Consider the following 14,769-nt stretch of genomic DNA (forward strand, 5'->3'; position numbering starts at 1 on the left):
CTACTCTGGACGGCTCTGACTTATACGTGGACAACTACAAATACCTAGGTGTCTGGTTAGACTGTAAACTCTCCTTCCAGACCCACATCAAACATCTCCAATCCAAAGTTAAATCTAGAATTGGCTTCCTATTTCGCAACAAAGCATCCTTCACTCATGCTGCCAAACATACCCTTGTAAAACTGACCATCCTACCAATCCTCGACTTTGGCGATGTCATTTACAAAATAGCCTCCAATACCCTACTCAACAAATTGGATGCAGTCTATCACAGTGCAATCCGTTTTGTCACCAAAGCCCCATATACTACCCATCATTGCGACCTGTACGCTCTCATTGGCTGGCCCTCGCTTCATACGCGTCACCAAACCCACTGGCTCCATGTCATCTACAAGACCCTGCTAGGTAAAGTCCCCCCTTATCTCAGCTCGCTGGTCACCATAGCATCACCCACCTGTAGCACGCGCTCCAGCAGGTATATCTCTCTGGTCACCCCCAAAACCAATTCTTTCTTTGGCCACCTCTCCTTCCAGTTCTCTGCTGCCAATGACTGGAACGAACTACAAAAATCTCTAAAACTGGAAACACTTATCTCCCTCACTAGCTTTAAGCACCAACTGTCAGAGCAGCTCACAGATTACTGCACCTGTACATAGCCCACCTATAATTTAGCCCAATCAACTACCTCTTTCCCTACTGTATTTATTTTATTTATTTATTTAGCTCCTTTGCACACCATTATTTTTTACTTCTACTTTGCACATTCTTCCACTGCAAATCTACCATTCCAGTGTTTTACTTGCTATATTGTATTTACTTTGCCACCATGGCCTTTTTTTGCCTTTTACCTCCCTTATCTCACCTTATTTGCTCACATCGTATATAGACTTGTTTATACTGTATTATTGACTGTATGTTTGTTTTACTCCATGTGTAACTCTGTGTCGTTGTATGTGTCGAACTGCTTTGCTTTATCTTGGCCAGGTCGCAATTGTAAATGAGAACTTGTTCTCAACTTGCCTACCTGGTTAAATAAAGGTGAAATAAAAAAAAATATTAAAAAAATATAGAAAGCATCTCAGAGGGTTGATCTAGCTGCAGATAGCTAATTCTCCTCTATGTGTTTTCCCCTTGCTGCTAATAAGCTCTTACCAATCTAACTAAATTAATAGAGAACATCTGGTTATCTGACAGTCTATGCAGCAACTATTGTATTAGAGTCAAGCTCTGGTTATTTTATTTATTTTACTAGATAAGTCAGTTAAGAACAAATTCTTATTTACAATGACAGCTTAGGAACAGTGGGTTAACTACCTTGTTCAGGAGCAGAACGACATATTTTTACATGGCCAGCTCAGGGATCTGACGCTAGCAACCTTTCAGTTACTGGCCCAACGGTCTAACCACAAGGCTACCTGACGCCCTATGTCCTGCCAACTCAAAAGCTGAACAATAAATGTGTAACCAAGGGGGAACTAGTGCATTTCTCTGAGAAAATCTGCTTCAGTATTATCAATCTTCCAAAACACTTGAAATTCTTGTAAAATCATTGGCATTTATTTGATCAAATAGACTTTGAAAGGTTAGACATGCAGAAATTCCTCTTTCCTCATGGATCTCTGATGGTGAGCTTGCTGTTACAAAAGTAGTTCTTCATGCAGCGTAACAGGTTACAGGTTCTTCTTGGTGAAGCGCCTGAACGGCTTCATCATTGCTGAAAAGACCCTGACAATCAAGGATCGTTTTTTGACAGGCTGAGATATGGAGGGAGAAACCTCTCCAACTGGAGCTAGAAACACAAGATAAATGGATTGGGTGAGAGAGAGAGAGAGAGAGAGAGAGAGATGCAGTATAGTAACGTTGAAAAATAATAGTGCTATGAGTTTGGTAGGCATTCCTATGTTTCTAACACACACCTAAACAAAACTACAAGCTATAGCAGAGCTCTAAAACATCCTTACCTATGCAATGTCCATCAGTAGAGGGAATCTCAGTCTGGTCTTGGACTGAATGGCAGTCCTTTTTGTTTCCTCTCTTGGAACGCTAACAGAAGAAAGGTAAAGAAAATGGTACAGAGAATAAATAAATGGAACACTTCTGAATCTAAGGCAACAATTTAGTGGTGAATAAAAAATATTTATTTCATGTATTTGTCTTATCATAGCCACATCAATAACATAAGCACCTAACTGGAACAAAAAACAAATGCTAACTCCCTGCTATACCTTGAAGTTGATCCTGAGTTTGGTCATTGAAAAGCAAAGGAAGCTCCTTCTTGCTTTCTGCTCAGCCCCCCTCTCAATCTCAGCCTGGTCTGATGGGTTTGTTGCAGCAGAAGCTGGTCTTGACGCCTCCTTGCATCCCTGTACCAGCTGCTGGGTCAAGGACTTTACCAGGACTCTGTCAAATGCAGGGTCCTGGGAGGACATAGCTGCTTGCAGGGTGTTATAAGAGCCAAACTCCTCCATGAGGTTTTTGTGTACACCTCTGAACACCCTTTGGATGTTCAGGTTCTGGGAATATGCCTGTGTCCTGGATAATCTGGATGCAGCACAGAACTCAGACAGGACTTGTCTGATGAGTTGCTGAGATGTTTCTGTCAGATCTGCTGCCTGTTGGGAGGGTCCATCTAGGGCTGAGGGTCTGATCTCCGATAGAAACCTTATCACCAGTATGGTGACAAAACAGATGCCATCATCTTTGCTGGAGTCCATCAAGTACTGCAGTGGGAATGCAGTGGCACTGCTGATGTCCGGGATGATTAAGAGCTCCCTCAGATGGCCAGAGCTGCTGGGGATACACACCTCCTTCTCTTCAATGTCAATCCCCTCTCCCTTTGGTACCAAAGAGGTTCCCTTGCTGGTGAAAGACGGAGTGGAGGATCGAAAAGAGACTTTAGCACTCGGTGGTCGGCTGCTGTCAGTCATTGGACTGTTACGATGCAGGGGTTCATCTGTGTGTGCCATCATCTTTGTCTTTAGGTCACTTGTAGAAATCTCTGGCATTTTAGAGTCCCTGGTGTCGATGCAGGAGCTCCTGACGATGGGGCAGGTCAGATCAAAAGGCACTTCGTCATGGATGGGACTGCCAGGGAGGTTGATCTCTAACTCACACTCTGACCTAGGACCCTTTGAAGAGCTGGACAAGGAACTACGACCATTTAAAGAAGTGGATAAAGATGAACAGGTTCGAGGGATGTCTTGGCAGACTTGTTCACTGTCATCCTCACTTTTCTCAATCTCCTTCAGCATAGTTCCTACCATATCATTGATCTGAAGGAGCTCCCTGGAATCCTTCATTCGCCCGAAGTTTGAGATTTCACTCTGGATAGCAACCAGGATTTCCCCAAGGGTCTCTTTGGAAGAAGCCTTTTCTGTCCTTTCGGATCCGGATGGCTTCAGCCCTGTGAAGAAATCCTTAAGTGTGTTCTTCATACTGACGCAGATGTTCTTAGCTGTTGACCAAAGCTTCTCCTCTGATATTTTAACACTCAATTCAGTATAATCCAGTTGGGAGCCCCCGTGGGAGCACTGTGAAACTCTCCCACTTCTTTCCAGTAGCACAGTGTCAGTGGACTCATTTTTCTGGAAAATAGTCGCCATTCCTTTGACAAAGGTTTCCACTAATCCAGAGGCTGTATTCTCAGAGGACATGGAGGACATGGATTCTGAAAGGACATGGATCTCTGATGGTGAGCTAGATGATAAGCCAGCCTGCAGACTTTTCTGAAGACCAGTATGGCTGATCTGTGTGATAAAGGAATGACTGGATCTCATCAGCACTTTACTCACTGCCTCTTCTGCCTGAGTCTGAAAGTCATTGCTAGAGAGCTTCTTAATGCTCTGAATCAGACTAGTTGAGGACTCTGTGATTCTGACACTCTCTTCTGAGCTCAGTAGATAATATTGAGTACTCACGCTCAAGTCTTCATTAGGTGAGGGTGACTGGGAAATAGTATAGTCATCAAGCTTTGAAAGGACATCAACAAACCAACAAGCCTCTAGGGACTCATCAGATGAACTGACAACGGCTAAGGATTTACTCTCCACTTTTGATAACTCTGACTTGTAGATGGAAAAAACACTGCTAAGAACTTCTTTAGTACTGGTATCCAGATTGGAGAGACAGAGAGCTGGTATTGGTTGGCTCTCTCTGGGAACTCTACTGTGTTCGGTGCTGGGTAACTGGACCACAACAGTTGAAACAGTTGCCTTTTCCAGGGTGTCTGAAGACTCCCGAAGAGAAGCATCCTTTGCCACACCTTCTTCTCGAGCGGCTAGAGTTAAAAGGTCCCTCAGCTTTGCTCGTATACGGCCATAGAGTGTGCCGGCTAGAGAGAAGGTTATCTTCTGTGAAGACCCTGTTTTGTGGTCATTTACAGGAACTGGCCAATCAACTGCTTCACATGTGTCTTCAAATGATGCTATCGTCTCCATGCCTCACACAAATGCCTTAACAATCACTGTGGCAGTGGAGGTTACAGATGTCAGGGCTGTGCAGCTGGTATTCAGCGGGGCTTCAGTAAGGCTAGGAGCAGCACTAGAAGGCCTAGAGGAAGGAGCCATGCCAGAAGAGCTGCTGACTTTCCTTGTAAGGATGGTGCTCACCGCCTTCAGGGCTTTAGACTGAAAGTCGGGGCTAGAGAGGGTCTGAATCTTTCTGGCCACCACACTGGTAGAGGATCCAGTCTCTTTGAGAAAGTGAGTGGTCCCTTCCTTCCCAGATGGACACTCAACATCTAGGTCACATTGAAGATTGGTCAGAAATTTAGACCCCAAGATTGTCATCTTCTTGGCCAGATCCAATAGGATGTTGAAGTCCTGTGCCATTTTGTCCATTGTGCCGACAATGACCTCCAGCACATCATCGGTCACAGGGTCCATGAGGGGCTCGATAAACCCTACCCACTCTGGCTCAGATGTTTGGCTCTGTAGCTCGGCCAGGATCTGAACCGAGGCTACCCGAATGACCTCCTTGCCTGCTGCTATGTCCTGACTGTCCATAGGGGGGCAACTCCCCGGGCTGGCTTGAATGGCCACTGAGAGGCCAGAGTTAAGCTGGTGTACCACCTCCCCCACGATAGCACAGCTCAACTCGGAGGAGCTGGAGGAGGTGGGGTTGGAGTGACCCTCAACCAGGGATATCAGAAGGCTCTCTTCCGTTACCCCAAAAAGAGCCTTCAGAGGCTCCTCCATGAGGGGAGCCTCTCTAGTTGCAGGCAAGCTCTGCAATGAGGTCTGGGACCTTGAAGATAAACACACAATCACCACTTAAGCCATGCAAATGTAACCAACTGTATCTAATCTGGGTCATTAGTGAGCCTGAAAACCAAATTAGAGCAATGATGGATTACTTCTCATACCACCGTAGTTCTAGAAGCCTAAAGCCAACTGACACGATTTTTTGCCTGATTTTTATGTTTGTACGACATCAGAATATGATTATTTCTGAAAGGCATGTACCTGATCTATTTATTCATAGATGACTTCATGGCTTACCCAGTTAAAAATGACTTTCACCTGGACCCACCCCCCCAGTGGCAACATTTCTGACCAGAACTTAAAACTACAAGGTGTGAATTCCAAGTTAATAATTTATGATAAGTATGGATCAGGTCTTGCAATTATTATGTTGAAATATTGCTGTGAACATACCTCTTAGGCGAACAGCATGGTGATGAGGTTCTGCGAGTGGATTTTTGGCGTCATCCTGCACTGCCATTCCTCCTCCTCTCCTTAGTCCAGTAGTTCATCTCACTGATCAGCAGCCTTTTCTCTCTCTCATCCAGACCGCCTAAGGAATCCTCAGACCCTGTCAGAGAGCACTGGGATTCTGGGGAGGTTGCCCCACTCCTCAGGTTCACCCCCATGATACGAGCTAGCGCTGGTAGGAGAATGCGGAGGGCTGTCTGGGTCACGACTTTAACAATCTTCAGACACAGCATGGAGAGCTGCTCGAATGTGAGCTATGGCCAACAAACAGAGTAATGTTTTTGTCAATCAAGCAATTCCATGACACCATTCCCTATATGGCGCACAACTTTTGACCAGAACCTTATGTGGAGAGACTTACATTATTTTTCATGCCCTGCTGAATCACTCTCCATTGGCTAGAGAAAAGAAAAGAAAGGAAACATATTTTACCTGCACACTGGTGTTGAGTTAGTGGAGTCACTGGATAGCCATGTCAGGGAAAATAAACGTGTATTTATTTAAGCAATTAGCAAGTCCATGAGATCTTTTGTTCTTGATTTACAGGAAGAGTTAGGTGTGTGGTTACAGTGATGTTAGGGTTAAGTGTAGTGTTTGAAATCCCATTTGTGGTTAGAAGGTGCACTATGATTATAAATTCAGAGTTGTTGTATGTGAGGTTGGAAAAAGACATGGGACTTGCTCATCAGTTAGACTCCTCAGGAAGGAGAGGAGGATTGGGGCACAGCATGTTCCAATCTTGAGAGAAGGCATTAGAGTCCTCTGAGCCTCCTTCTCCAGCTGCTCAATGATAGATCCCCTTTCCCGGAAACCACACCCGGGTGTCTGAGAAGACTCTGGGAAACCGCAAAGAGAAATCTAAAGTTGAATCTGAACTTGATCCCTAATTTCCTTCACCTTTAGGGATTTGATTGCACTGGACAGGTAAAAGCACATCTCTCTGCGGGCTTCCACTATATTGCTTTCACCTATATAGATACTATCTACGCAGATCGGTGCTGATGAATTTGAACACAACCTGCACCCAACATGAAGTAATCTCGGACCTGCACCAATGCTGCTGTCCTCCTCCACGGAAGTCTTCTTGGCACCGCCACTGGACTTGAATGACAACAGATGACAACAGATTATAGGTCTAATAGCAGATCTAAGGTCAGTGTAGCGTCTCCTCCTAATGCTTTAAGGCTAGGATTTAGTGATAGTAAACTAATCCCAGATCTGTGCCTAAGTAGGCAGAGCATGTGTAAAGGACAGCATATTTCTTACCTTGCCTCCTGTCCTGTTCTTGTTGGTCGCATGTGTCTCTGTTTCATCCTTCATGTTCTCCACGACTTTATTTTGGTCACCCGGGGGATCCTCCCATTTCACGCTCTGGTGGATAAATAAGAGGTCAATATCAGTCCTAGGTTGTGACTTTATGAAACAACTTATTCGCTCCTATTTTAAACAAAACGGGAATAGTGGTCAGATTTCAGGCCATGGATCAAACCAGTGAGACCTATTGCTGTGTTAGTGATCTACTATATTTTGTTAGTAATTTCTCCTCTAAACTCAAAATAGGCAAATGAACCATACCTTGCTGTCATCTGACATGTGTAGCTTATTGTTGTAGGCTGTTTAGAGGAAATACTAATACCTCCTTTGAAAAAACGTCAGTGAACCATCGGCAGACAACTGAAGTGAATATGAACGTCCTTGAATTATGCCAAAGCATTGTTGAATACTCGATTCCGATTGGCTGAAGCCAGAGCATTCTTCAAAGATGTCATACACACATGATGTCACAATTAGGCCTAAGTCTAATATCTATATGATTTGTCAATTTCATTAGAAAACAAATCAAAGCTTGTCAAAGTTCTGCCAAACGAAAATATGTCTAAGTGCACGTTTTTGCGTTTAATTTATGGTTTATCATGCATCGTCATTCGTCACCATATACAAAAACGTAACTCGCTGCCATCCATTAGCTATAATTCTGAGGTTGTAGAGCTGCAAAACTAGGGCGTGCAATAAATTATAACCACTTGCAGAATAATTTCAAATCAAAGACGTTCCGCTGCATAGAGCTGACACGGTTCTTGGCGTCAGGGGACAGTGCCATGGTGCTGAAATGGAGCAGGGCTCAGTTCTATGGATATCTCATGCGGATTTTCCTGCTAGCCTATGTATAACGATACTATAATTACATTATTTTCATCCATCCGTCAACACAAATGGCATGTCAACGTTCCCCAAATAATAATGCAATGAAGCCAAGCCGAGATGTATGGTTCTTCATCCAGAGGACGAAGCACCACTGTATCATCTAAAACCTTCAGAGAGATCCCTTAAAACTGTAGTATAAATTCTCCACGGCTGTTATGGTAGCTAGGTTAATTTAGCGAGACATGGACAAATCCAACACATAGCGTTTCTACTGAGTCCTGCTTAGAGGTGACTGACCGTCATGTTGCTAGGTGTAATGACGCTTTTAAAACAAGAATAGTTATTTGTAATTGCTCTGGGAGCTAATTATTGCAGAGCCCAGCTACACATCCTGCTCGCTGGGCTCATTATGGACAGCCAATGAGCAGTTCAGGTGAAAAAGTTAGCCAGATCTGATCCCTATAACAGACATGATACTAGGATCCTGTAGCAACCTGCCGGCCTGCACAATCCTCCATGGCACGAATGCTACACGCGCAATATGGTATGCTAACATCCCACAACAATTCCCCAATTGGAATTACTTGCCTAAACTTCCAATCATACTTATTTTCTAATATCAACCATAGTTTCTGCACTTAAGGCAGACTTGCCATTCGAACAAGATGGGATTAGGACAACTGTAAAGCTCATTAAACGTAGGCTAAAATGAACCTTACCTGGCTGTCGTCAGCCATTATGTGTAGCCCGTTAATTAAGGCTCTGCGCCTCTGATACTGCAGCTGTTCTGATAGGCTACTGTAGCTGTTCTGTAACTGTTAAACTAGTCTAATCGTATCCGTTGGAAACTGGTCAGTGAACCGTCCTCAAACACAATGAACTGATGTCAATATGGACATGAACCTTCACATAAAGATATCAAATACATGACGTCAGATATGCCTAGAGGTATTGTTGACTTATCATAGTGTCACAGTACGTGCTGTTGACAGCCTGCCCCGAAATCAAAAAGGAACATGGATTTTGTGAAATCTGTTGTGAATGTATCGGGAATGTTTTTACAATTATATAACTGCCTTCATTTTACTGGACCCCATGAAGAGTAACTGCTGCAGCTAAAGGGGATCCACAATAAATACAAACCCAATGCACCATGTATCAACTTGTTTTGACATATCACATGGGATATGACAGTTCCTGATTCTGAGATACTGTAAATCAACAGACCTTGAGAGGAGATAAAACATCATCTGTTGATCTATTTCACAGGTTTCTGGTGGTTTCTAAGCATTCTACATGTGTTGGGGAAGGAGCGTGGGATCTCTCCAGAGCATCTAATTACATCAATCATGTCTTGCCATACATGTGATATGAGATAATGTTATGCACCACATAAATATACATTGCCTAAGGCTGCAGTGCTATACTCCATGGAGACAGTGCTCAATGTTCATTTTACATGATGGATATATGCTACTCCATTTCATACAATCAATCATCAATCAATCAGTACAATTTATTTATAAAGCCCTTTTTACATCGGCAGATGTCACAAAATGCTTATTCCGACACCCAGCTTAAAACCTCAAATAGCATGCAATGCAGATTTAGAAGCACGGTGGCTAGGAAAAACTCTCTAGAAAAACAGGAACCTAGGAAGAAACCTAGAGAGGAACCAGGCTCTGAGGGGTGGCTAGTCCTCTTCTGGCTGTGCCGGTGGAGATTATAAGCGTACATGGCCAGATCGTAAGGCCAGATCGTTCTTCAAGTACTGTAGTTCAAACATTCTTCATAGATGACCAGCAGAGTCAACAAAATAATGTGGTTACAGAGGGTGCAACAGGTCAGCACCTCCGGAGTAATTGTCAGTTGGCTTTTCATAGCCGAACATTCAGAGGTCGAGACAACAGGTGTGGTAGAGAGAGAGAGGGAGAGAGAGAAGTGGGGGAGAGGGAGAGAGAGAGAGAGAGAGAGAGAGAGAGAGAGAGAGAGAGAGAGAGAGAGAGAGAGAGAGAGAGAGAGAGAGAGAGAGAGAGAGAGAGAGAGAGAGAGAGAGAGAGAGAGAGAGAGAGAGAGAGAGAGAGAGAGAGAGAGAGAGAGGTGGGGAAGAGGGAGAGAGAGAGAGCGAAGATCGAAACAGCAGGTCCATGACAAGGTATCACGTCTGGAGAACACACATGCCTCTTCATGTGATACATGATGTTTGGCTGTGCTAAGTGTTATCTTATGGGTTTGGTGATTGTTCTGTGTGAAGCCGTATTCTGCATTGCATCATGGAATGTGATGTGAAATCCCTGGGCCTATGGCTGTTGAAGATACTCCACTGCACTGCCCTTCTCCCCCGATTGCTCAGTTTGTCCTGGCGGCCAGCTCTAGGAAGAGTCTTGGTGGTTCCAGACTTCTTCCGTTTAAGAATGATGGAGGCCACTATGTCCTTGGGGACCTTCAATATTGCAGAAATGTTTTGGTACTCTTCACCAGATCTGTGTCTTGACACAATCATGTCTCTGAGCTCTATGGACAATTCCTTCGACCTCATGGCTTGGTTTTTGCTCTGACATACACTGTCAACTGTTGGACCTTATAGTTTCAACATATAGAAAACATCTCAGAGGGTTGATCTAGCTGCAGATAGCTAATTCTCCTCTATGTGTTTTCCCCTTGCTGCTAATAAGCTCTTACCAATCTAACTCAATTAATAGAGAACATCTGGTTATCTGATCAGTCTATGCAGCAACTATTGTATTAGAGTCAAGCTGTGGTTATTTTATTTATTTTCCTAGACAAGTCAGTTCAGAACAAATTCTTATTTACAATGACAGCTTAGGAACAGTGGGTTAACTACCTTGTTCAGGAGCAGAACGTCATATTTTTACATGGTTAGCTCAGGGATCTGACGCTAGCAACCTTTCAGTTACTGGCCCAATGCTCTAACCACAAGGCTACCTGCTGCCCCAAGTCCTGCCAACTCAAAAACTGCACAATAAATGTGTAACCAAGGGGGAACTAGTGCATTTCTCTGAGAAAATCTGCTTCAGTATTATCAATCTTCCAAAACACTTGAAATTCTTGTAAAATCAATGGCATTTATTTGATCAAATAGACTTTGAAAGGGTAGACATGCAGAAATTCCTCTTGTCAAAAGTCTTGCTGTTACATAAGTAGTTCTTCATGCAGCGTAACAGGTTACAGGTTCTTCTTGGTGAAGCGCCTGAATGGCTTCATCATTGCTGAAAAGACCCTGACAATCAAGGATCGTTTTTTGACAGACTGAGATATGGAGGGAGAAACCTCTCCAACTGGGGGGGAGAGAGATGCAGAATAGTAACGTTGAAAAATAACAAGTGCTATGAGTTTGGTAGGCATACCTATGTTTCTAACACACACCTAAACAAAAACTACAAGCTATAGCAGAGCTCTTAAACATCCTTACCTATGCAATGTCCATCAGTAGAGGGAATCTCAGTCTGTTCCTGGACTGAATGGCAGTCCTTTTTGTTTGCTCTCTTGGAATGCTAACAGATGAAAGGTAAAGAAAATGGTACAGAGAATAAATAAATGGAACACTTCTGAATCCAAGGCAACAATTTAGTGATGAATAAAACATTTATTTAATGTATTTGTCTTATCATAGCCACATCAATAACATCAGCACCTAACTGGAACAAAAAACAAATGCTAACTCCCTGCTATACCTTGAAGTTGAAAAGCAAAGGAAGCTCCTTCTTGCTTTCTGCTCAGCCCCCCTCTCTGTCTCAGCCTGGTCTGATGGGTTTGTTGCAGCAGAAGCTGGTCTTGACGCCTCCTTGCATCCCTGTACCAGCTGCTGGGTCAAGGACTTTACCAGGACTCTGTCAAATGCAGGGTCCTGGGAGGAAATAGCTGCTTGCAGGGTGTTATAAGAGCCAAACTCCTCCATGAGGTTTTTATGTACACCTCTGAACACCCTTTGGATGTTCAAGTTCTGGGAATATGCCTGTGTCCTGGAGAATCTGGATGCAGCACAGAACTCAGACAGCACTTGTCTGATGAGTTGCTGAGATGTTTCGGTCAGATCTGCTGCCTGTTGGGAGGGTCGATCTTGGGCTGAAGGTCTGATCTCCGATAGAAACCTTATCACCAGTATGGTGACAAAACAGATGCCATCATCTTTGCTGGAGTCCATCAAGTACTGCAGTGGGAATGCAGTGGTACTGCTGATGTCCGGGGTGATTAAGAGCTCCCTCAGATGGCCAGAGCTGCTGGGGATACACACCTCCTTCTCTTCAATGTCAATCCCATCTCCCTTTGGTACCAAAGAGGTTCCCTTGCTGGTGAAAGACGGAGTGGAGGATCAAAAAGAAGCTTTAGCACTCGGTGGTCGGGTGCTGTCAGTCATTGGACTGTTACGATGCAGGGGTTCATCTGTGTGTGCCATCATCTTTGTCTTTAGGTCACTTGTAGAAATCTCTGGCATTTTAGAGTCCCTGGTGTCGATGCAGGAGCTCCTGACGATGGGGCAGGTCAGATCAAAAGGCACTTCGTCAGGGATGGGAGTGCCAGGGAGGTTGATCTCTAACTCACACTCTGACCTAGAACCCTTTGAAGAGCTGGACAAGGAACTACGACCATTTAAAGAAGTGGATAAAGATGACCAGGTTCTAGGGATGTCTTGGCAGACTTGTTCACTGTCATCCTCACTTTTCTCAACCTCCTTCAGCATAGTTCCTACCATATCATTGATCTGAAGGAGCTCCCTGGAATCCTTCATTCGCCCGAAGTTTGAGATTTCACTCTGGATAGCAACCAGGATTTCCCCAAGGGTCTCTTTGGAAGAAGCCTTTTCTGTCCTTTCGGATCCGGATGGCTTCAGCCCTGTGAAGAAATCCTTAAGTATGTTCTTCATACTGACGCAGATGGTATTAGCTGTTAATCAAAGCTTCTCCTCTGATATTTTAACACTCAATTCAGTATAATCCAGTTGGGAGCCCCCGTGGGAGCACTGCGAAACTCTCCCACTTCTTTCCAGTAGCACAGTGTCAGTGGACTCATTTTTCTGGAAAATGGTCGCCATTCCTTTGACAAAGGTTTCCACTAATCCAGAGGCTGTATTCTCAGAGGACATGGAGGACATGGATTCTGAAAGGACATGGATATCTGATGGTGAGCTAGATGATAAGCCAGCCTGCAGACTTTTCTGAAGACCAGTATGGCTGATCTGTGTGATAAAGGAATGACTGGATCTCATCAGCACTTTACTCACTGCCTCTTCTGCCTGAGTCTGGAAGTCATTGCTAGAGAGCTTCTCAATGCTCTGAATCAGACTAGTTGAGGACTCTCTGATTCTGACACTATCTTCTGATCTCAGTTGAGAATATTGAGTACTCACGCTCAAGCCTTCATTGGGTGAGGGTGACTGGGAAATAGTATAGTCATCAAGCTTTGATAGGACACCATCAACAAACCAACAAGCCTCTAGGGACTCATCAGATGAACTGACAACGGCCAAGGATTTACTCTCCACTTTTGAGAACTCTGACTTGTAGATGGAAAAAACACTGCTAAGAACTTCTTGAGTACTGGTATCCAGATTGGAGAGACAGAGAGCTGGTATTGGTTGGCTCTCTCTGGGAACTCTACTAAGTTCGGTGCTGGGTAACTGGACCTCAACAGTTGAAACAGTTGCCTTTTCCAGGGTGTCTGAAGACTCCCGAAGAGAAGCATCCTTAGCCACACCTTCTTCTCGAGCGGATAGAGTTAAAAGGTCCCTCAGCTTTGCTCGTATACGGCCGTAGAGTGTGCGGGCTAGAGAGAGGGTTATCATCTGTGAAGATCCTGTTTAGTGGTCATTTACAGGAACTGGCCAATCAACTGCTTCACATGTGCCTTCAAATGATGCTATCGTCTCCATGCCCCCCACAAATGCCTTAACAATCACTGTGGCAGTGGAGGTTACAGATGTCAGGGCTGTGCAGCTGGTATTCATGGGGGCTTCAGTAAGGCTAGGAGCAGCACTAGAAGGCCTAGAGGAAGGAGCCATACCAGAAGAGCTGCTGACTTTCCTTGTAAGGATGGTGCTCACCGCCTTCGGGGCTTTAGACTGAAAGTCGGGGCTAGAGAGGGTCTGAATCTTTCTGGCCACCACACTGGTAGAGGATCCAGTCTCTTTGAGAAAGTGAGTGGTCCCTTCTTTCCCAGATGGATACTCAACATCAAGGTCACATTGAAGATTGGTCAGAAATTTAGACCCCAAGATTGTCATCTTCTTGGCCAGATCCAATAGGATGTTGAAGTCCTGTGCCATTTTGTCCATTGTGCCGACAATGGCATCCAGCACATCATCGGTCACAGGGTCCATGAGGGGCTCGATAAACCCTACCCACTCTGGCTCAGACGTCTGGTTCTGTAGCTCGGCCAGGATCTGCACCGAGGCAACCCGAATGACCATCTTGCCTGCTGCTATATCCTGACTGTCCATAGGTGGGCAACTCCCCGAGCTGGCCTGAATGGCCACTGAGAGGCCAGAGTTAAGCTGGTGTACTACCTCCCCCACGATAGCACAGCTCAACTCGGAGGAGCTGGGGGAGGTGGGGTTGGAGTGACCCTCAACCAGGGATATCAGGAGGCTCTCTTCCGTTACCCCAAAAAGAGCCTTCAGAGGCTCCTCCATGGGGGGAGCCTCTCTAGTTGCAGGCAAGCTCTGCAATGAGGTCTGGGACCTTGAAGATAAACACACAATCACCACTTAAGCCATGCAAATGTGACCAACTGTATCTAATCTGGGTCATTAGTGAGCCTGAAAACCAAATTAGAGCAATGATGGATTATTTCTCATACCACCGTAGTTCTAGAAGCCTAAAGCCAACTGACACAATTTTTTGCCTGATTTTTATGTTTGTATGACATTGTATTTATTCATAGATGACTTTATGTC

At 44.6% G+C, this 14,769-nt stretch overlaps 1 protein-coding gene across 1 annotated transcript; it reads right to left on the minus strand.

Annotated features, from left to right (window-relative positions):
* Positions 1–1,543: 1,543 nt before the first annotated feature.
* On the minus strand, positions 1,544–6,751 carry LOC139411220 (serine-rich adhesin for platelets-like). Its single transcript, XM_071157230.1, has 5 exons — positions 6,073–6,751; positions 5,655–5,965; positions 2,226–5,244; positions 1,962–2,043; positions 1,544–1,789 (listed from the first exon to the last, which is right to left on the minus strand). The coding sequence occupies exons 3-5, from the start codon at positions 4,434–4,436 to the stop codon at positions 1,671–1,673; spliced, it is 2,412 nt and encodes an 803-aa protein (XP_071013331.1). The 5' UTR covers positions 4,437–5,244; positions 5,655–5,965; positions 6,073–6,751; the 3' UTR covers positions 1,544–1,670.
* Between the last annotated feature and the right edge of the window lie 8,018 nt (positions 6,752–14,769).

The sequence above is a fragment of the Oncorhynchus clarkii genome, chromosome 6 (genome assembly GCF_045791955.1).
Source record: "Oncorhynchus clarkii lewisi isolate Uvic-CL-2024 chromosome 6, UVic_Ocla_1.0, whole genome shotgun sequence".
NCBI classification, from domain to species: Eukaryota; Metazoa; Chordata; class Actinopteri; order Salmoniformes; family Salmonidae; genus Oncorhynchus; species Oncorhynchus clarkii.